The 23,746-nt window shown below is 40.8% G+C and overlaps 1 protein-coding gene across 3 annotated transcripts in view; it reads left to right on the top strand.

Annotated features, from left to right (window-relative positions):
- MCTP2 (multiple C2 and transmembrane domain containing 2) overlaps positions 1 to 21,981 on the top strand; it is a 116,763-nt gene extending 94,782 nt beyond the window's left edge. For all 3 annotated transcript variants that reach the window (XM_074549201.1, XM_074549202.1, XM_074549204.1), the window contains 6 exons: positions 324 to 446; positions 3,269 to 3,310; positions 13,228 to 13,337; positions 15,703 to 15,812; positions 18,138 to 18,235; positions 20,429 to 21,981. In XM_074549201.1, coding sequence (XP_074405302.1) covers positions 324 to 446; positions 3,269 to 3,310; positions 13,228 to 13,337; positions 15,703 to 15,812; positions 18,138 to 18,235; positions 20,429 to 20,497 — 552 coding nt within the window. In that variant the 3' untranslated portion in view covers positions 20,498 to 21,981. The remainder of the gene's footprint in view (positions 1 to 323; positions 447 to 3,268; positions 3,311 to 13,227; positions 13,338 to 15,702; positions 15,813 to 18,137; positions 18,236 to 20,428) is intronic.
- Positions 21,982 to 23,746: the final 1,765 nt, after the last annotated feature.

The raw sequence follows: 23,746 nt of genomic DNA, 5'->3' as shown, positions 1-23,746 counted from the left end.
TTGTGTTCTCTCGTGTCCTTCAGCGACACACCGGCACTAAGCACAAAAGGTTTTCAGGCTGGAGGGCTCCCAGGAAGGAGTGGAGAAGCCTTGGGCTGACCGTGTGTTCATGACTTCTCCATCTCCAGGTGCAGGGGAGGAGAAGGCAACAAGCAGCAGCCTAATGAACTCGCAGAGAACAGAGGGAGCAGATTTCTTTGCCAAAATAACAGTAATAATCTGGGTGGTGTTAGCAGAGATTCAAGGCTGAATGTGCACAGTGATGATGACTGACAGCCTTTCTCACATGTCTCTCTCTTTCCACACTTGTCTGTGTTCTCCAGGTGTTTGTGGTCACCGTCTGGACCGTGGAGCTGTACATGGTGCCCCTGGCCTTGCTGGTGCTCTTTGCATACAACTTCTCCCTCGTCACAACAGGGAAGGTCAATAATGCCCAGGATGCCCAGGCAAGTAGAGTGACATTTCTGGCAGCCCCAGTTTGCCCCGAGTGAAGCATCACACGTTCTATTGGCATTAAGTTGGTTGTGTAGCTAAACAACACTTCTGTTTCAAAGTTACTAAAAAGAAACCTCAACCCTCTCAATTTTCATTATTCAATTAGAGCAATAAAACATTCAGAGTAGTAGGAGAAGAAGATGAGAGTGTGTAGGAGGTGGATTTCACTTACTAAATACCTACAAATGTTTTTAAGTAGAATTAAAAAAGGTTTGCAAAGCAGCAAGTTCCTAAAAGCCATTCCCCTCCTGCCACTGCACTCTGCAACACACTCATGATTCATGTTTCACAGAAGAGGAAAGTCAATAGAATCCAAAAGAGAATGTAGTTCTTTTAAGCCTTGTCCTGTGATCTGAAGTCTTAAGAAGCTTTTACTCCTCTTTGCCATCCTAATCTCTTAAAGACCCAAAAATGTTTTTGTATTTTTCCCCCAGAAATTTAGGCTTTGGTTTTTAACTTGGGAGAAAGAAAGATTTAAACATAGAAATAATCACCAAGTGTGACAAAGTTCTACTGTTGGGGTATGAAATGATTGCTTGATGTTGACCACTGTCTTTAACAATGGTAATTAGAGCTGGAAAGGAGAGTAAATTCATGAATATCCATAATATTCTGTTTTTAAAAGGGAAATAAATACAGTAATGAAATGGAAGTGAAAGGATAGCTTCCTTCTAATTTCTTATTAAAAGATGATTGACATTGGTAACCATGAAGAATATCTTTACCTAAACGAGTCAAGTGGATTTTACACAGAGGCATAATATCCCAGAATTAAACAATTCAATGGCAGGTTTATTTTTTGTGTGAAAAATTTGCTCCTGGTTTAGTTTTCACCCATTCCAAAGTGGAAAGATTCTTAGAAAACAGGAGAAGTTGCATTATCCAGACCAGAGGAGGCTTAATTTGAAAACATGGTAAAAGAAATGCCTTTCTTCAGTTTCAGCCAAGTCCAGAATAATGCAGAAAGATACTGTGTGTCTTCAGTGACTACTTGATTTCATCAAGAAAAGCAGAGCTTCCCAAGTGGAAGAATACCAGGCAAACAGATGTTTTTGTTTTTAATACAAAAGGCACTAAAAACTAACAATAATAACCTACCCAGAAAAAAAATACACACAGAGTGCCTCTTCCCTTGTCCTGTGGTGAGTTTGTTGCATGTTCAGGTGAGGAGAGTCTCACATGAGACAGAAAAATTGAGCAGAGCATCAGATGGACACTGCAAAAAGGCAATTTCTAAAAATACAGCTAATTGTGGTAATACTAAAGAAAGGTCCATCAGGAATTTGGCTCTTTTCCTGTCACACATTCTGTAAGCTGTGCCACGCCATGAAATTCAGGGGTGCATTTTGCATAAGCAAAATCACACGTCTGCCAAAGTGCTTTGCAGGATTGGGATCATATGGAACAAGTAGTCAAAGTGCCTTTAATATTACCTGATTCCTTTTTTATGTGTGTCTATGATTCTAACCATCTGTAGGTCAAAAATAGACAATCAGGTGCTAGCCCTATTCACATCTGTCCTGCAGATGAGAAAAGGTTTTCTTCAAAATACCAATGCTTTTTACACAGTCATTTATTTGTTTTTTGCTTCTTCAGGCCTTGGCTGGATATTCACTGCCTTTGGTTTTTGTGTGCCAGCACACACATTTTGTGTGTACAGAGGAATTCAAGCAAGAGTCTTTGCAAAAGTGAACCTCAAATTCTCTCTGATTTCTTTGCTATAAAATGTGAATAACAGTATTAACCTTGTACTCCTGATCCACTTGCCAGGAGGCTAAATTCATGAATATTGGTAAAATGTTTTATGATTTACAGATGGGGAGCTTCTATAGAAATTTAAACCATGATCTGTGTTAATTCAGCTGCTCAGGGTATTGCAAAGAGCCAAAGAATAAATTTGGCTATCTGAACTTCCAGTACCTTTTACATCCTAGATGAAACTGCTATTCAGAGGAAAAGAAGAAATTTAAAAACTCCAAAAGAGAAACACCCAACCCCCTAAGAAACCCTAAATTCAAAACATCTTTTCATTGTGATTCTTCACATTCTTTGCATGTTTGCTGTATTTAAACTTGTAGTACACAGATTCAAATGTAGCTATTAAATAACCAAGAAAAAAACCTGGAGGACCCTGTTAAAGGCTCAGCTTGTTAAATACCTGAATTGAAAGCCAAGTGCTCCTAATTCCAAGCCCTCGCCAAGTCTTTTGTTTTCTGTCCTACCTGTCAGCACAGAAGTTAAAGGAGGAAATAATGCTGCATAGAAATCTGACTGGGATTCTGTGTGAGATTGATTATGTTCATACTAATGTGTTTTCTAAAGTCTAATGTTGCAGTAATGGCCCTAAAGGGAGGGAGCAGTCATTGTGGCAGTGGGGATGGAACAAGTTGAGTATAGAGTCCTCAGCCTTGACATACCAGTTGGTTCATTTGCAAGACTGAGAACAAAGCTGTTTACAGATAGTAAAAGTTGGCAATGTGTTTGAAAGCCTGTTGCCTTCAGATTACTGGACACGGCCACTAATGCTTTATTTAGACTTAAAATTTGTATAGGGTATTGCATGCTTTGTTCAGAATACCACAAAAAAGAAAGGTCCTTGAATAAAAAACATTGTTTTGGAAAGGAGAAAGTGGTGGTTTTTTAAATGACTTTCAATAGAAGTGGGAGAAAATTGCATAGTGAAACTTTGTGGGAGTATCATAAGCTTTTTGAACATTGCCTGTCACTAAAAAATAGCTGTTGTGTTTTATAATATGGACATCTGCTTCTGCAGGAGCTTATGGGCTTGGATGAAGACGAGGATGAAGATGATAAGGTAAGCATATCTCACGACTGTGTTGGCTAGAATCAGAGGAAAGGTGGGAGAACAGAAACAAATAATCTCTCCATAAATCTTCAGTTATTGTCTGTATTAACTGGGAAAACAGTTGTCAGCAATTTGCTGCTTGGCAGGTTTGAAAGCAGGAAGGGTTTGGTTTGTGTAGCATCCCAGAGTGGCGGTACCTGTGCAAGACCTGAACAAGAACTGACTGTGAGCAGCCCCAGGCTGTGCCTGGCCTTGCAGTGGGCACACACTCATGGATGTTTGGTGCAGGAGGTGCAGAGATGCACACAAGGATGTGCAATCCCCCCTCGCTGCTGGTTTACATTCCCTGCTAATGGCTTTCCCCAAACGATTTGGCATTTCCACTTCAATAGGCCAGAATTGGTGTGATTTGTGGAGGACTGGTTAGAATTTTCTCAGCATTTCTTTCAGAGCCTGGGAAAAAAAAAAAACAGTTTTAGTTCAGCAGCTGAAATGTGGAAAGAATTGGAATTGGCAAGGCCAAGGTTTTTTATTTTATTGGAACATACTTACTTATTCTTCTCACTGTGAAAAATTCATTGGATTTTTTTCCAAGTTTATCAAACCACAGTGACAAATGATAAAAGGATTAGAGGGCATGACATATGAAGAAAGATTAAGAGAACTTAATGTATACAGCTTGAAAAAACATAAGTAAGTGAAGGAGGATCTGATAATCTATAAATACTTTAAAGCTAAAAGGTGAGGAATTATTTAACGAGCAACAGCATGCAAAGGAACATTAGCTGTTAGGAAGAAAATGTTCATGAGGGGATGTGAAACTTTCAAATTGCATACTAAGTTAATAGGACTCTTCTTGAATATTCTATGTTTTAAAAATGCTACAGTGAAATTGTTGATCATTAAGAAGCAAATCAATAATGCAGCTAGCGAGTGCACCTTAACTCTTCTCAGTCACAGACCCTAGGATTGAAACTCAGCAGACTAATTGATGGGAATAGTTATTTAAATTTAACTTGCTCTTCTGCTGTGCTTATATTTTAATGAGCAACCAGAAATCCATCAGTTACAAAGTGAAGTTTAGGCAATCCAGCTGAATTACAGGTTTCTTGCAACACACAGTAGTTGTTTAAATGTTCTCATTTATAATTTACTCTTTGTATTGTAAAATTTGTCAAGTGAATGGACCTATATCTGAAACTCTTCAAAAGTTGCTAAATGAAAGTTGCATCTTTTTCAAAAGAATACTGTGTATCTGTAGAAGTCAATAATTTCTATTTAGTGGGTACCTGGTTCTAGACATTTGTATTATTTGTGTGATGCCTAAAGGTGTAACTTATTCACTGTAACAATCCCATTTATTTTTTTTTCTATTTTAATATTCCTGTTTTTCCCTTGCAAGTGCTGAGGTGGGAAAATAGAAGTAAGAATGTACTAAATAGGTATCAAATCCTCTGTTTCCTGTGGTGTGCAATAGATTCATTGCTACTAAGATATTCTAGGTTACATTTACCCTACATTTAACTCCAGTGACTTTGGTTCTCTCTGTACAAATACAACAGGGTCACTTCAATACGGATTTAATGACTTTGGGTTTTTGTCTCCCCCCAAACAGGTTCACTGTCATTCCCTTTCGTGGTTTATTTTAACTAAGTGTGCAGGTTTGGGAAAACTCCTGGGAGTCAGCGTTGAGCTGTTGATGGTTTGGCCTTGCCCTTTTTAATGGGAGCTGCCTCTGTTTCCATTCCACACAAATTTCAGGGCTCTCTGACACAGAGAGCTGGTAGCACTGGCTGAAGCCTCTCTCAGCAGATACCCCCAGCAGGCTTTCTCATGAAGACAACACTTTACATCCCAACATTCCAGTTGTTATGGATGGAATTCTGGCACAGAGTTGCCAGAAGAGACAATTGCCAGCCCCTGCATTTGCCCCATGGCCAGTGCTGTGCAGAATTGCTTTAATGTCTTTACTGTGCCTTGTGTGTACCCCCATGCAGCCGTGATGGGCCACACTTGCACTCCCATGACTTGCACCTTAAGTACATTAGGTACATCTTTAATTACATTAAGTACATTCTAAGACACTTTTCCAAGTCTGAGGGTGGCCAGTGCTCTCTGGGGAGTGTAGGAAAAATGTAATTTTATGGCACTATCTCATGGCAATGTCAACATTTAAACAGACAAGTCTACTTTAAAAAGAAGTCTGTGTATTTTTTTTTCCTCCCTAATACAAGAGCTCCTAAAGTTGAAATCTGCTAGTTGGGTTGTGGTGTACGAGGTCACTGTTTCTGTTTCCTGTCATCCTGCTGTATCAAAATACTTGCACACAGAGCCCTTCTGGGTTCTGCTGCCTGTTAGACATAACAGACCGTGCTTCTGGGAATTGTAACACACCCTCGAAGAGATGAACTGTTTACAAATTATAAATACACAGACACTTAGTTCAAAAACCCAAGAGCAGATTAACTCCCTCCACCTAGACTATCTGTCTTAAATGACAGGGCTTAATTGCTGACTCCCCCATCGTTTCCCCCTCTGCCCTCCCCACATACCAGCGTGGAGGGCTGTAAAAGATAGCAGTGCTCTGTCCCTTTGGCACCAGCTCTTCCCTGGATAAATGCCTGCTCGGATTTGTGCCATCTTGGACACGGAGTTCAGGCTGTGTCCTGTCAGCTCTGGGCTCTGTCAGCCTCAGCAAGGATTGTTTTAAAATTACATCACTGCAGCATCCTTGGTCTGCCAGTAAGAAGGTATAGACAAGCTGCATGCAACTCAGCTTAAGTTGTCTGATTGTTGATCAGTTCTATTTATTTTATTTTTTTTTTCTGTTTCTGATAATGACTGTAGAGTTTCAAGAGCAGATAGTTACCCTGTGATTGTGTCATAGCACCAGACTGAAAAGAACCTTGGAGTCTTCTCCATTGTCTGAATAAAAGTTTACATCTCCACAACAGACAAAGATTAATTTAGTTACATTTTCAGGTCTGGTAACTGATTCAAAGAAAATCAGAGACAAAACTAAATCAACAACAATTTCTATGTGAAGTTTTTGTTGATTTTTTTGGGGGTTTTATTAAGAGATTTTGTTCTGTGGTGAGGCAGTGTAGTCCTGCTTGGCTAATGCAATGTAACAGGGAAGAACCAAATGATACTGTGGCTTTAAGCCAAGTTATTTGGCAACTTCCAAGAAATGTTTAGTATCTCATGTATTGGAAAAAAAACAGAAGTGGAAGAAAATCACCAAAGAATAAAAATTAAATGCCTTTAATGTAGGAAATTCTCTGTCAAAAATAGGTACTGGAGATATACAAAGTTTTATGAACACAATTCAAAAAGACTCCAGCTGAACAAATTAAAGTCAAATCCATCCAGTAGCAAAGAGCTGACATTTTCCATTTGAGTTAGATTCAGCATGTGGAAACCTTCCGTATGGATCTTATTTGTACGGGTGGATTACGATGAAAATTGCATTAATTTTCTCCGCAGTAAAGGTCAGTAATTGAAACATGAACCAAGAGTCTATTGTGTAAGATGCTATATCCCCATACTTAGGAAAGGTCATTCAAGACAATATCATCTCATTGTTTTCTTCCCTGGAAGTATAAATAATTTCATTAGTTTTTTTTCTTTTTCTCTTCAATACAACAATTGCAATATAATATTTCAACATCCCCCATTAAGATTGCTGAAGAGAAGTGATGGTAAGGACTTGAAAATGCCCCGTGATACACAGGGCATGTTCAGACTGACAAGGAGCATCCATATCCTCCATAAAACTATGGGCAAGCAGACCCAGTGCAGGGGTTGCTTTGATTTTTCTTTGCTCTTTTCCTGGGAGCCTTCTTTGTACAAGAAACTGGAAGTTAAATGGTCTCTTGTTAAATCTTATTTGAACAGCAGCATTGTCCAGGGCTGCTCTTAACTGTAGGCATCCCATAAATTGGCACAGTTCTTATATCAGTGCCATGAGCCACCCATTCATAGGTTTAGAGGTGGAGGAGAGAATGGTGGTAGAGAATTCTCCCTCTTAAAGAGAATTACCTACCTAGATGTGGGTAAAAGCCAACACTGCAATTTCTCTAAATCTCTGGAAAAATACTAAGTAGCTCTAGGGAGGTCACTGGACCCAGCAGATGAGCCCCAGGGAGTTCTCCTCCCTTAAAAATTCCAACTATTTAAAATGTTCTTAAATTTTCTTTTGAATTGGTCAGATATATGAATAGATACCTCCTTCTCCTGTACCCCAAAATGCTGAAGATAATTACCTAGATTGTAAATGATGATCCAGTAGTTTTAAGTCTAATTACCATATGATTGTTCTTAAGTCTCATGTGTTTCCAGGAGAAAGCACTTATTTTGACAAAATTTATTTTCTTTCTCTTTCCAGTTTTTAAATCAAAGATGACTGATGACTTCTTATCTCCATTTAGGATTGATTCTTGCTTCTTAAGCATGTGTTCCTCACCTGAATTGTGTTTTATTCTATTGTGACTGCTGATTAATTGTGTTTTATTCTATTGTGACTGCTGATACTGCTTGAAAACTTGTGGCAATATCAGTGGACTTTTGGGTTTACAGGTCTATGAAAACGTGAGCATGTACAGATAATTCTTCTTAAACCCCCTGCATTTCATGCCTGTGCATAGAGAAAGAAACTGAATTATGACCAAGGGTTTTTCACATAAGATTTTTCTTGGGCTTGGCTTAGGAGACATTTGCTGGTCCCCTGAGCATGGATGAAATTCATCTAATTCAGGCAGAGAAAGTGCAGGCATGGCTGGACAAGGAGTGGTCATCTTCTGCCCTTGAGGGAGTGTTCCCCAGCCTGAGCTGTAGGATGATGTGCTATTGCCTTCCAAATGTGTCCTTTTAAGACCAGCGCTGCTCCCCTTCATACCAGCCTGAAGTGATTCTATTGGCTCTGGTGGAATTATTCCAGATTTCACACCTTTTTAACTGAGAGCATAAATTGACCTGTACGTGTCGCATTTCCGCTATTTGGCGATTATTTCGAGTACGCTCAGATCCGCTAAATTTCCACCGGCAGGCAGGCACGTTTGCGGCGTGGTGTTAATAAACAAAAAGATCCTGTGATGCACAGTTGCAGGGCTGCACGAGGCAGTTGCTCAGAGCTTGGCAGCCGTCCCCTCGGCGTGCCCCTGCTCCCCTCAGCACGCAGCAGCTCAGGGCAGGGCAGTGACTCAGCAGGGCGCATCGCTGGGCTCCTCTCAGCAGCCCTCGGCTCCCACCGAAGGCAGGAGCCGGTGCAAGGTTGCTGTGGTGACTGTTTGCACAGCTCTGCCTGGAATTCATCTCAGCTACCAAGAGACTGTCTGTCACTGCATGGCTGCCACCTCCCACAAGAGCTTCGTTCTGCTGCTAGACTGGAGCGGTAGTGAAGTGTTCCCTGCTGGCAGCAGAGGCCAGTGGTCTGCTGTTTATGCCCAATAAAATCCTTTTGGTTTCAGAAGTTCTTCGTGGATGAGTGTTTTGGCCCTGAGATGTTTTTTTGGCACAGCTTTTGCTGGACACCGGTAAGGTCTGAGGTTTGTAGTCCAGCAGAGAGCAAGTTGTAAATTAAATCCAACTTTGCCCAGCTCTGCTTTTCCCTAAATAACTACAGCATGTTTTGTTGGGTTTTTTTTTTTTTTTTTAAAAGGAGAATAATAGTGGAGCAAAAAGGAATGCATGCCTGAGCTATTTTCCTTTCTTTTTGCTTTCCATCAATCTTTTTTGTTGCTAATACACTGAAGAATTAATAACTGGTACATTAGATAAATCCTGGTAAAACATCACCCTAATGTGCTTGTAGCAGCAGTAGCATAATGAGACAGCTACTGTAAGAAAGCTAATCCTGAAAGTTAGGCCAGCCCAGGGCTAGGCAGACTAATTCTTCCAATCCCTGAAGAGATCCAGGATTTTCATTCCTGACTGAGCTGCCTGTATCCTGTTTTCTTCCTCCTTTTCATTAATCCATATTTATGTTTTCTCCTCCCCTTTTCCTCATCTTTGCCCCCAAGTGTTCCTCAGCTTTATATATTGAGTTCCCCTTGGCATGCCAGAAATCTGCTGATGAATACCACTTGTTTGAAAGTTGCATGCAAGATTTTTCTCTGCAAGTGTTTTCTATGAAATCCAAGTGAGCAAGTATTATGTAGAACTTACCCATGGCTTCAAGCCTGACTTTTCCTTGTGTGCATATGATACTTGCAGTGTACATCAGAAATACACTTAGAGAACAACAGCAAAATTTGTCTGTGTGTTTGTAGCGTTGCTTGCTAGTTTGGATGTATCCAGAGGAAAAATATTTGAAGGATAGATTTAAAAAATAGGAAACAGCTTTCTGTAAAGATGAAAGCTATTAATCATTGAAACAAATGATCAAAAGAAGTTAGGGGATCTCCACCATCCAAGCTTTGAATTCAGTAATGGATGCTTGGCTAGAGAAGAAGCACTAATGGGTGGCATTTGGCCTTTGTTCCAGAGCAGATGATTGAAGAATTTTGCCTTCAGTGTCTTCCCCCATAACTCTTAGGATTTTCCCTCGCAAGAGCAGCTCTGACTGCTGCAGCTTGCCCGTTGTGAATTGCTGTGTGAGTGCTGGGGACATCCTGTCCTGCTCTGCCCCATATTCCCACTCCTTTAAAGCCTTCGGCGTTGGGAGCCCCTCCATGCTGTGGCTGTGTGAAGGTTTCTTTTGCAACTGTCCCTAAATGTCTCAGAGCAGCATGAGTTCCTTCTGGGGAAGGGAGACCTCAGAGCTGTGCTAACTCTTTAAGTCTGTTTATATGTCCTCTTACGTATTTGAGAAATAGAAAACTCTAGGAGCATCTTCTTGTACAGCAGAAATTTGGTCTCTTCATTTCTGATTTCAAGTTGGTGTATGTTAGCTGCAAACAAAAGACTTAATTTCTGAAATTGCTGGGTCTTGGTTGGTGTTGTTTTTTTTTTTTTTTTTCCCTCCCCTGACATGCTTAATCTTTTGTAAACCCCCTTTTGTGGCTCTGTTCAGGCAATTAATGTAGAAATGAAGGATTCTTAAATCAGGATATGCAAGGAAGAGTTGAAGTAACACACTGATTATATAATTAATTCTCAGCTGTAAATTCATTTTGATGGAGTTAATTCTTTCCCAGAGGCTGGAGACCAGTTTTGGTCCACCCACAGTGCTGTAATCAGCTAAAACAAAAAGGAGACAAAGGCCTTGAATTAATGGAAGTTATCACAACTGGTTTTAGGGAAATAATGCCAGAAACAGGCAGGATATTTTGTTTTCAATTCCTGCAAAAGCCTCTGAGCTGTGATCTTAAGCTATGGGTATCCAAATCCAGTTTTCAAGCTATATAATGCATTGAGTCCAAAAGAACTCAGAAAGGAATGACACGTGGGGAGGATGGGGAAGAATTGTCTGGGTGGTGGGACCTTGCATGGATGATGCCGTGTGTTTAGTGGAAGATGCATTTTGGATTCCTTCTTTACATTTTCCACGAACATGGCAGTGTTCAGATACAGCTCTCTCTATGACAGTTGCCCATTTACTGATAAATAGGGTCCAGTGACTGCCATCCTGATGGACTCTTACTGCTTCTGACAGTGTTTTCTGAGGTGCTGGCATCACAAAGCATAAACAACACTCCAAAGCCTAAATAATTTGGAAAATCGCATTTGTTGAACTTCATTTGTCTGCTCCTCTGTTGCTTAACCAGTGACCTAATAATCCTGTGCATGTGTTTAGACTGCAGGTTTCCAGAGCCAAAGAACAATAACAAAGAAATGACGTTGACAAATTCCCAGGATTTTCAAACAATTATGCCCATCATGCATAGACACAGTTGCAGCCTATTTTTCTCTCGAATAACTGATTTTATTTACAAGGTTTTCTAATCCCAGTTTGTCTCTGCCTTTACATTTCTTTGCCATATTTAGTATCAGAAATTGAAAGCACTCTTGTCCAGGGGTGATTTTAGTATGCAGCCAGGTGAGCATGGGCATGCAGTTGTCATAACTTAGGGACTGGCAGTTTCTGGTTTATTTATTTTTATTTTCTGGCTCTGCTTCGTGGTTGCAGCAGGAGTTGTGTTGTGTTGTGTTGGTTAAACTGTGTTATCACCACATCTCTGAGCTCCATCGAGGATGTGTAAATGAAGTCAGCATGATGCAGGCAGAGCTGGCAGATGATCTGCCTTGCAGCTCTGGGCAGCAAGAGTAGGCTTGCCCTGCAATATCACTTCATTTAAGTGGTTTCTTTACCCCTCTGCCTGAATCTGGACAGAATGAAATTCCCACTGTCTGGTTTTCTGTGAGCTGCTCCTCAGCTTCTGCTTCCAGGTTTGGTGGGAAAAAAGCCAGCTATGGCCAAAGGACTGTTGTACCATTCCAGCGAGGAAATAGTTAAATATAATTTCAATGTGTCATTTACATTTGAGCCTAACGAGATTATAACTGGAGCTGTGTGAAAATGACTTTTTGGTGCTATTTTCACATAAACTGACTATTTATTTATTTATTTTGTTCTGGGGTTATTTCACACCCCAAGGGTTTCATTTTTGTTGGTTGTTTTATTAATGTAAAAATACTCATTTTCACACCCAAATGTGTGATTATTTAAAATGCTGCTTCTATTCATTGTGCACTGACTTGCAACCTAAAGGCAAATATTCAAATGTCTGGAGCTTGATAACTCCGTGGTGGTTTTGGCTGGCTTTTTAAACTCAGAAATTGCTGGGAAGAGAAATGGGCAGTAAGTAATTCAAAGAGGGATAAGGGCTGCATTCCCATGGCTGCCTCTCAGCATCCAGGGATGGGTCACAGGTTATTCCAGCACCCTCTGCAGAGTGGTGCCCTGCCTCAGCCCCATACACACCCTCTGCCAGAATGGTAATGCCAAAATGCTGGATGGAGCAAGAGCCCTCACCTCTGTGGCCCTGTGTGACTTTAAACAGCCTCTGACCCTGTCCTGCATGGAGGAGGAATGTGGATGCCATTCCTCTTTGCCATCATCTCCCTTCTCTGGGAACAGATTGGTTAAAAAACAGCTTAAAATGATTTGTTGGTTCGTTTTTTGTTGTTTCTTTTATTTTTTTCTAAATTGGACTGATTTTTAAGTGTCTAAATGTGATGTAAAATCAGTGTCCAGGGCTCTGCATTTTGTAATAAGTGAATGTTTTGCTGATTTCTTGCAAGAATATCTGCAACCACACCAATTTGCATGCCTGTATGTGTGTTAGATTGCTGGCAAAGAAATGCTGAATGCTGATAATTGTATACTGGTTTTCAAGCCTGATTTAAGTAATTTTGATTTTTAATTCATTCTGTGCTTCCTTTTTATTTCTGCACATGTGTAGCAATGTCCTGTAATGTTGTTGCCTAAAATAAGTAGTAAGAAATGAAGTTGAGATGGCCGCTGCAAAGGGAAAATGACGTTTTTTTCCTTTGATCTTTTTTTTTTCCCCAGTAAAAGAATAAGTCTCTGTATACGGAATGCTCAGAAAATATTGCATTCACTATCTTGCTTCTAATTTATATACACAAACCAGCATGGCTGTGAGGGGCCTACAAAGCTCAGAAATGTGAAATTTAGAAGTTCTGCACAAGAATATTTTTGTTCTTGAGGAGCACTGAGCAACCAGCACCTCTTGTGCTTTGGCATCCAATTGTGTGAAATCCTGGTGGAGATCCTGCAGCCAAGTTGTGTTAGGAGATGAAGAAACCTCTGCCCATGTGTTGAGGAAAAGGAAGAAAATGGTGGGATCTATACAAATAATGTTGGTTCTGTGTGATAAACCCAGGGTTTGTTCTGTTCTTCCTTCAATGAAATACTTGGTCATGGATGGATCAGCAGTGCTGGAAATTTTATTTTCACCATGTGTCTGTGAACACTCTAGCAAATTATTAAAAGTTTTGGTTTTCTGGTTTCTTTTGATTAGGAATCTGAGAAAAAGGGGCTGATTGAGAGGATCCACATGGTCCAGGAGATCATCATAGCTGTTCAAAGCATCCTGGAAGAAATAGCATCATTTGGAGAGAGGATTAAAAAGTAAGTAATAACCTTTTCTTGCTTGACCATGACTTGATATGAAGCAGAGCCAGGAGGATCAAGGTGGAGTAATTGTCTTGCTCCAAAAATGACTGAAAGGTGCAGCAGGCTAAGCTGGCCAGTCCCACCACTGCTTCTTCTCTTACAGTCTTTTATTCCAAAACACCTTTGCAGAGCACAGAGAAGAGGAGAAGCAGTGTTCCTTACTGATGTAGCTTTCATGTTTGCCTGAATTTTGCCTGTTTGTGATGGGGTGGGGAGTCATGGATGCCACAGATGCTGCTCGAAGATGTGGTCACAGAAGCATCAGGCCTTTCTGCTCAGTCTCATCACAGAAAGTGGGTGCTGGTGGTCAGTGTTGCCTTTCCCACGCCCTCCCCATCCTGACCTGGCTGTTGGGTCACCAGTCACTTGTGTCCCTGGCCAGCACATTGATCTTCTTCTGCCTTTGCCATTTTGAGCTGTCTGCTTCCTGCTGGTGCTGCGAGGAAGCCCAAAGGGGATTTTCAGGGTCTCATGGCAGGGGGGGACACACAGAGAATATTCCTGACCTTACAAAGGAGGGAGGTGAAGAGCCTAGAAAAAAATAGAAAAAAAAAATCCCACAGACAAACACACACAAACCTTTTATAACTCAGCCTTTATTGGAGCTTAATTGATCCATATTGTTGTCTGTTTTGAACACAAAGTGATGGTTTGTGACCGAGCCTCACTTTAATGAGGAGCTGGGTTCAAGCTAAAAATACAGCAACCACATGTGCTGTGGTGCCACGCTGGACACCCCAGCTGGGGTGGAAGTGGCCCAAAGATGTATTCCAGTCTATGAACAGGGCACTGTTCTGCCCAGCTGCATGGCAGGAAGACTCCAAGCACTTAAACATTATTAATTCTTGCATTCATTTTGCTAACAATGGTCTTAAAGAACACGTTGGGTATTAATGTGGACGCCCGATGTGATTTCAGAAGGATTCTGTTGTAGCTCGGCAGTGATGTGCCATTAAAAAATTGCTATCAAAGTTTTTTTTGTAAGTGACAGACTGAATTGTGCTACAGTTTCCGTCTGTCACTCCAGTTACACAATCACAGGGAGTTTTCATAGTTTAACTCAATTGAGCTGTTTTGCTATTATTTTTTTTTTGCTTTAACTTAAGCTACATTGATTGATAATGATGGGTCCTCTCCCACCTATTTTTACTTAATATTTAATACGTCTATTGAAGCTTAAATGTAATTCTTCAAGCGTCCTATTAATTTTATCTGTCAAGGGAAGTTTGTCTTATTTTATAGCCTGATAAGTGGTCCAAATTCATTCTCTCTTCTTCCTACTCCCCATCATTGTGATATGATGAAGTTAGCAGGCAGATTGTGTGAAACAGAGATGCCCAGATCCATAAATCCTCCTGTGGACTAGCAGGCATCCTTGTAGTGCAGGTATCTCAGCATTTGGTGCAGGGCATAGGGTTATGTCTTACAACAGCACAGGGGGAACAAAGTAATTCCAAAGATGTGTTAGCAGTGGCTTCTCACCTTCAATCCATCATTGACTTGCAGATGAGAGGTCTGAGTGAAATAAAATCCTATTTTTCACTACAATGTGGCCAAAGTCTGAAATGCTGTAGTAACTGAGCCTTTCAGGAGTGCTCCTCTTGGGAAAGATCCGATGTGGATTGTTGGAATGCAGAAGCTTGGGCTGCTGCTGGTTCATTACAGCTTACCCAAGCCAGCATCCTATCCTCAGTGTAGTAAAGAACTGCTGGAAATGTAAAGATATAGGACAAAATGCATCTATATATGTAGACAGATTTTTATAGAATATTATGGCCCTAATGTTATGCAGAGAAATTACTTGAACTGCTCTTTCACAGTTTGGCATCATAATCAATCCAATGCAAGTTATTTGCTGGGGTTGGCTCTGGCTACCTGTCACAGCTGGGTCGTGCCCTGGACACACACCTTGTGTCACCCACTGTGACCCAGTGGAGCTGGCTCACCCTGTCTCCAGATCAGATTATCTGCTCATGCATAATGGAGAGCTGAGTGGCCAGCAGGGATGTGTAACAAGTGCCACACATAGAAGAAGAAACAAAAACAACTCACTCACATGCCTAACACCTTCACTGAGTTCCCCAGGGCTCCTCTTCTCTTTCCTTATCATGATATCTGCCTCTCATGTATCTTCCTTAATCCATTCTATCATCCTGACGTAGGAGTCTACTTATCCACCTTCCAAAGGGCCTGCAATTTACAGCATGTCTGACTGCACCAAGCACTGCAAAGGGGTCATTAAATTATTATTGGGTAGCAGAGCACAGACAGTGTCCAAGAACAGAAATGTTGAGAGGGATTGTGGTTTTTTTTCTTACAGTACATTCAACTGGACGGTGCCTTTCCTCTCTGTCCTGGCCTGCTTGGTCCTGGCAGCAGCAACAGTTATTTTGTATTTTATACCACTGAGGTACATTGTTTTAATCTGGGGTAAGTACTCCACTGTGTCTCATTTGTATGAGATAAATACAGTATATGTCTACAGAGTGAAATCAAACAAGCTTTAAATGACCTGTTACACAGACAAACAAGTGCTGTTGCTTAGAGGTGAATAAAGATGTTATGAACTTTTTAAAATTACCATTTCTTCCCCCGGGTTATCCGATAATTTGCTTTTCTTAGGGTTCTTTATAAGTTTCCAACAGCACCACAAGAAGAGCATTAGCCTGGATAAGCTACTTTCAGTATTATTATTCTTCTGCAGGAAAGTAATTAGCTTCCTGGTGCTGGAGCCCTCCAGCTGGGAAATGGTAGGAAGTGGACAAGATGTGTTCGCAGAGCTGGACCATGTGGATTTGGACCCTGGGAGCCTTTTGGGTCTGAGTATCCTGGCAGTCAGGACAGGCTGTGCCCAGTGGGACACACTGAGCATCTCCTTTTGTCGTGGGTCAGAAAGTATTCGTATGAAGATGCATAAAGAGGAGCTTTTAAAAAGTAAAACTTTCCTGGTGGCATTATGAAGAAATGTGAGGTCATCTTTCACAGAAGGAGATGGCATTCAAGGGCATAGGACTAAGAGGAGTGGCTTTAAACAGCAAGAGGGCAGGTTTAGATTAGATATCAGGAAGAAATTCTTTCTTGTGAGGGTGGTGAGGCTCACAGAGAAGCTGTGGCAGCCCCATCCCTGAAGTGTCCAAGGCTTGGTTGGACAGGGCTTGGAACAACATGGTCTAGTGGAAGGTGTCCTGCCTGTGGCAGGGGGCTGGACTGAGATGATTTTTAAAACTCCCTTCAAACGATTCCATGATTCCAGGTGCTGAAGGCTTTCTATTTTTCTCCTGTCTTATTTAAGGTGCTAACTTTTATCTCAGCCTTGAGGTAGAAAGGTGTGGAGAGCACAGTGCAGGTAAATCCTCCCTGACCTGCAGAAGCTCAGCCCTGGTGTGGCTCTGAGCTGTGGGGACCCCCTGTGACCCCAGGGCTGAGCCATCAGCTTCTGGCTTGGGAGGGAATGGCTTGTAGAAAAGGGAGGGAATGAGAAGGTGGCATTAAAAAAAAAGCCATTCTTGGGCAACGGCCACAAAGAAATAAAGGATTAAATCAAACAAAAGAAAGGGCAGAAAGAAAGGGGAGAAATTGCTGGGAGTAAAAAGTTCAGTAACAAAATATTGTTGTTCCTGTATGGAAGACATGGTGAGTACATGAAAACTATACATCCATTCAACATCATCTAGAGTGACAGGGCCTTCAAATATGATACATGTTAAACAACTACCCTGTGGCAAGGCCTCAAAAGACCTTATGGTATTTTCTGTTTTTTAAAAATCAGGTACACAGAAAATTGTGTTGTCATTTTGCTACAAGTATATGGCTTAAAAGCTGAATCTCAGATGTGAAGCAGGTACATTTCAGGGAGAGGAGAAGGCTGGAGCAGCCATCACATTTGAAATCACTTTCAGGGAAACCACTATGAGGTTTTGGACAGGGGCATGATGGAATTGAATGCTGTATTATGATCCTCAGAGGCAACCAACATTTGAATTTTTTTGCTATTCTTTAAAATGGATTAGTTGATTTTCTTCACCTAGAAGACCTTAAGAGAGGCAAGAGAAGACCTTATGAACTTCACTTTAATATGATCATTACTCTCCCATGGATCTTCTGTCCAGATTAGGGACCTCCTCTGCCAACTGCAGCTTTACTAGGTCCATGGAGATGGACTGCTATTGCTGCAGTTCATAAGCCTAATTTTTTACACAAAGATCAAACTAAAGTAAACCTTGTGATAACGTTTTTAATTGTCACACAGCATCATAACATGGACAGTTTGGCTAGCGTGGCTCTGCAAAAAAGGGATAAACCATGAGGGATGGGAAAGGGAAGCTTTCATTTTCTGAAGAGATGGAAGGAAAATTTTTCCTAATTATTTTCAGAGCCTTCCAATTGGTCATGTAGGGTAGCAGATTTAACAGCACGCTTGGTTTTCAGTGTGTGTATTCTCCCTATAATATCCCCCAGAATGAATTCTTGCTGCAGTCACTTTTCACCACGTTGTTGGCAGCACATGATCCTGAAAGTAGAGAAATACCTTTACCAATGATGTCCTCCACTTCCTCCAGGAAGCACTTGTGAGTGATTCCACGTGACAGGGAGCATGTGTGTGCCTTTAAGTCTGAGGCACTGTTTTCACACTAATTTTTACTTGTGAATTCCCTTTCCCTTTCTCACCTTGCCTGAACAAATTTAGAGGGAGGGAGTAGAAAAGGCTTGTATTATTTTGTTTGCCTTTATTATTTTTTTTTCTTTTTATCCTAGGCATAAATAAATTTACTAAGAAGCTTAGAAATCCCTATGCCATTGACAATAATGAGCTACTGGATTTCCTCTCCAGGGTACCATCTGATGTTCAAAAGGTATGTAATGAATGGCCACAGCCAACAGAGGCAGGGAGTGACACTGAGAGCGGCTGGGTGCTCCCTTTGGGAATACAATGCCAAAGAATTTTGAATAAGGGAGATAAGGAATCTGGGGAAAATCCACAAAAGGAGGGGGAGAGAGGGGAGCCAAAATCCTTTGTCAGAAGGATAAAATGATTGAGGAAAAATTATCCTGAAAAGACCTACTTAAAAATGATCTGGAAAATCACTCAGCGCGGTTACTGAGCTATGGTTTTCGTCACCTTTCTGCTCCGGTATTTGTGCAGAGGGAGGAGAAAAATAGTCTCTTTGATAGAGATAACCATCCAAAAGGATTTGCTGAATTCTCCTCTTTCTCAAGATAGGGGGAGGAATGGGGGGAATTATTTCTGTGACATTGTGCTTGAGCTCCATGCCTCCTTTGGACAATGCCCCGCTCATCTTTTTCTTTAAAGGAAACCCTGACGTGTGTTTAAAATACTCTACAGTTGATCAGATCAATCTTCTACCATTATGGAATTATAAGTTTTAATCTAACCAGAATCTATCCTCCCTCAGTTTCAGTCAAGTCTTGTCCCTTCTCCCATTTCTTTGAAACAACAACATTGTCTTCAGCAATCTCGCCTATCTTCCTGGAAATTATTTGGACAATAAATCCTTTTGAATGTCAAGATCTGTTTATTTCTCTTGGAGGAGGGAACATAGTCTTGCTGGGTAATGAAGCCACACAATATAAAGGATTCTTTCTTTTGTTTTCACTGACTGGAATCTGTGTCCCCAGGCCCTGATCCTGATGCCCAGGATCCCTCTGACATTGTGCCTTTGTCTGTGGCACTTTCCCTGTGAGGTGCTGATCACTGGGAATAAGGGGATCACAGTCTTGCCCATAGTGACTTTATGCTGTTGGAGACAGAAAGGGAGTTGCTCACGTGCAGTGTTGGGTTTTCCAACCCAAGCAGGGTTGGAAAATGCTACTTTATCTCCAGAGGCCACCAGACTGGTCAGTGGCAGCACTAATAACTGGAAAGAAATCTCACCATGGACTGGTGGGAGGGAAGAACACTAAACAGGAACAATCATAGAGCCATTAAGCTTCAGTGTATTTTTATTTGTTGTCATTGCTCTTGTAGAGGCCACTGGATTTGCAGTGATGGTTTGCATATGCCCTTTAAATGTTTATGTTTAAAGATAAGCTGCTGCTTTTCTATTTATGCTTTATTTAACATTTACACTAACAACATTTCCTTGAGTGGTTTCTATCATATTGGGATCCTTTGAGCTCTCCAAGGGAAATGATCACCATTTTCTATGGGAGGAATGATAAAAGTTCCTTGGATGGGACAAAACTTGGAGTTTTCCACTAGTGCTGAAAATAGTGACAGCCACACACTTTAGGGACAAGTCATCCATGGAAGCTCCAAAGCCCTTCTACCTGCTTTGTTTTACATGTTATCAAGGCATTCAGCATTTCACTGGGGTGCTGCAGTGAGTTAGAAATTACTCCTGTCTGTACAGTACCCCTTTACAACCACACGTCTTGGACAAAAGACAGAGGAGGAGTGAAAAAGATGGCATTTTCAGCCAAATTTTCCACATTATTTCAGTGGGAATACTTTTGTCTCACACAACAGACAATGTGAAGATTATACCATCCTTGACAGTTTACCACACATGTTTTAATCATTATATTGTATATGAATTTGTTTTGAAAGGTGGAGGTAGCTTTGTCCAGGTTCTATTTGGGAGAATACTTTCCTTTTTTGAAATAATTAAGTATTTCAGCATCCCAGGGTCTGTGTATGGTTTTGACAACTGTCATCTTACTGTCTATTGGGATCCACTTGAACTGAGACTCCTGAGAGAAGTTTATTAAACTAATAGGTTAATGCCAGAAAGATAAGAAAAACAACTCCCAAACCAAAACAAACCCAAAAAGATTTCTGAAATCAGGTAGAACCCCATGTATCTCATTAGAAAAATCTGCTTTTAATATTTTTGTTTCAAGAAATGATGCATGACTTCTCAAATCCTTCCTGCAATTAATCCCCCATGTTCCTGTGTTTAGAAAATGATTCATTACTTTTGAACCTTCCTTAGTTTCCCTGGGTTTGTCCTGGGGGAGCCATTAACACACGCTGCAGCGAGCTAGAGTTACCTAAGTGCAGACGTCATGCCTGTTTGTTTTTACAGGTGCAGCAGGCTGAATTGAAACCATCCAGCAGCTCCAGCCCCATCAGGAAGAAGCGGAGCGCGCTCTAGGATGCAGTGGGGTTTGGGAATGCAGCACCTCCCTCCCTGCACACACGTGCGCACACTGCACACCCCTCCCCTCCCTCTTGCTGCAGAACAACACTAGAGACACTGCCACGGACTTTCTCTTTCTTGGAAGATGTGGTTTTTGATAAACACCTATCTTGGGTTTCTTTTCTGGGTTGTCGTTTTGGCACGAGTCCCAAAAAAAGAGCAAGGTGAAACGTGAATTATTTCGTGGGATGGGGAGGAGAATGGAAGAGGATGGTGCAACTGCACCTTTTATTTTATCTTTTTATATTCCCCCCTTTGATTGCAGAGACAAGGCTGGATGTGGCAGCACTCCCTGTGTTATGTAGGAAGAGATAATTCTGCTTAGTGTAGCAGATCAGCTGAGCTGATGTGAGGAGATGCTCTGAACCAGTTTTTAACATATCCAACAGATTTACATTAAGATATGAAAGCTATTCTTTTCTGAGTTAAATCACTGTGCCTAGAAAGGTTTAAGCTCTGAATTAACGAGTCTTTGATACCCATCTTCTGTTCAAGCAGTGTACATTTTAAAAAGTTTTTTATCATAATTAGCAGAAAGAGCTAGGAGCTCCAACAGTATCTCAATATTTCATCCAGCACTTGTGGGTTTTCCTTTTTCCTTTTTTTTTATTCCTTTTTTTTTTAAAGCCCAGCCTGTGGTTAACTCTTTGTATACTGGAATCATCGGAGATCCATTGCTGGCAATGGATGCATGAAAACCTTATGCCATGAAAGGATTAAGAGAAAAGGCTAACTCAGTGACCTGAAAAGACTCTGTTGGCTTGCCTTTTATAATTCCATCTCATCAGATATTTTCAGCATAGCTGTTGTTTTCCTGTCTAAATCCAGAGAGGTCAACACTACAGATCCAAGAGGAAAAGAAAAACCAACACTTTATAGCCTTAAAGAAACAAGTGCTTGTGCAGAAAGAGAGCACATGCCCAAAGGAGTGGTTGTGCAATAGGGTGCAGGCTTTGGTCCACCACTGATGTCTTCTTGCAGTCTTTCCTGGTGGTTCACAAGGAGAGGACCCAGAAGTAAAGTCGAGTGGAAACAGCAATGGAAAGACAGAAGAAAGGACCCCATTTTGTGTTCTGTGGAGAATGTGATTTTTTTGCTTGCTTACTAATCTTTTAGCAATTGTGCATTTGCTTTATGTATTTCAGAAAATGAGCATTAGTCAGGTTGTTTGACTGGGGAAATTAAAAAAGAATCATGTGTAAAACCTGCTTAATTTTGCTGATACTGCAGCCCTCGGTCCTTTAGGTGCTGTGGGACATCTTGGGAGTGATTTGTCACCACAAGTCATTGGCAGCACGAGAGCTGGATTTGTTGCTTATGATTCCCAGGCAGGGATTACCACCAGCATTCCCTGGGGTAGTTTACAGTACAAAGAAATGCAGAAACCTGAGAGATAGGATTCTTTTTTACAAAAAAAAAAAAAAAAGAAGAAAAAAAGGGTTTTGAAAGTCATCTAATAAAAGGTAGAATGGTTAAAACCTTTCTTATGGATTTGTGATCCAGATGGAGTTGTGTGTGGTTCCATATCACAATCTTGTGGGCTTGTTCCAGGAATTTGAAGGAGGAAAACTAACAGCAGACTATCTTCCACTGGGTTATTAGGCAGATTCAGTAGTTTTTCATAAGTTTATTTTTCGAAGTCCCACTGTGCCTTTGAATAAGGACAGGCACATTTTCATATACTTGATTGGCTAAAGAATGTATTTTGCTTATGCAAAGCTGTGTGTAGCTGCAAATGGAAGGATTGAGGAAAGATTATCCCGGTTTAAAAAGCCACAAAAATGCCTCTTTGTTTGCACGTGTGCTTGTGTACCCATGCATATACAGAGTTGTGTATAAAGAGTACATGTATAATGTATTTATAGGCGAGTGTGTGGGGGAAAATGGGTGAATATACAGATTTAAAAACCTTGAAAATGTTTATGAAAAATGCCAAAGATTCTAAAGCTTATCATCTCGCGTCTGTTCTTCTTCATTTTGTATCTTTCCCGGCATGTCTCTCTGGCTGAGCCAGATCTCTGCATGATTTGATTTACTTCAACTTAATGAAGCTGGTTGGAAAGAGCCTTGTAGAAATTACAAAATCTCCAGTAAATCTCCTTCTTGTACATACAATAGATGTCCACGGAACCCTTTTGTTAAACCAGTTTCTCAATCTTCTCTGTAAACAATGCCTCATTGTCTCGCTTCAAACTATCATCTGGTTTATCATACTGTAATCTTGTCATTTTGTAAGGACCAAAGTCAGGCATATTTAAGCAGGCGTGTGGGATCTGATCGTTGATTTGAGTGAAAACATTCAACTGCAGGAAAAACTGTTTATTTATTCAGAAATTCAGATTGATACTTTAATACTTCAGAGGGTTTTTCTGTAGGTTTTTCCATGTGGAACTGATTTCTGTTCAGGAGACAGGGTGATATCTTTTTATTCTTTTTTTTTTTTTTTTTTTGGTGTAGATATGTTGGGTTTCAGAATAATTTGTGTTAATTGTTTTGCTGGAGACATACCAAATGAAGGGATTTGGATGGTCCAGTACCTATATATGTTGTGATGAGCTCTTTGTTTTGATAAATGCTGTTTGAAATGCAATAAACATTTGAGGTTAAGCTGATGCTTTTAATTTTTCTGGATTAGGAGATGTGTTTCACATTCTTTGCAAAATGCTGTGCTGTAATATTTAGTATCTGACTAGGTAAGCAAGGACATCCCCTGGCAGTGCAGTGTAACCATTCACACTGGAGTTTGTTTGGAGTAAGGACTATGAGTGCATCTCCTTCTGCAGCAGGAATTGAGGTAAAGCCTCATCTCACCTGCCTACAACTCTTTAGTGGGATTTCCTAGGCTCTGCTTCAAGGAAAGGAGGGTTATGTATTCTTGCTGCACAGTCCACTTACCAAACTCTATATTCAGATTTGTCATGAGATTCTTGAAGCAAGACTATCTCTCTGTGTCCATTTCCCCATGCTAATTATCAGATTTTTGCATTTTTAATCTATTTAATGTATAGCATAGAACTTAAAAAAACACATTTTTACTTCAAAGTGCTTGTTTCAGGGCATTTGCATTCTAAAGTCTCTAAGACCAGAAGCCTTTATAAGTTCCAGTCTAACTTTGGGTCTTCTGGATTGTACAATCATGGAGATATGGGAATGTGAAGCATGCCCACTGACTGACCAGTGTGTAGAAAAATGGGTCTGATATGT

The sequence above is a fragment of the Zonotrichia albicollis genome, chromosome 11 (genome assembly GCF_047830755.1).
Source record: "Zonotrichia albicollis isolate bZonAlb1 chromosome 11, bZonAlb1.hap1, whole genome shotgun sequence".
Taxonomy (NCBI): domain Eukaryota; kingdom Metazoa; phylum Chordata; class Aves; order Passeriformes; family Passerellidae; genus Zonotrichia; species Zonotrichia albicollis.
The sequence above is the reverse complement of the archived record's forward strand: the minus strand, read 5'-3'. Positions and strand labels throughout refer to the sequence as shown.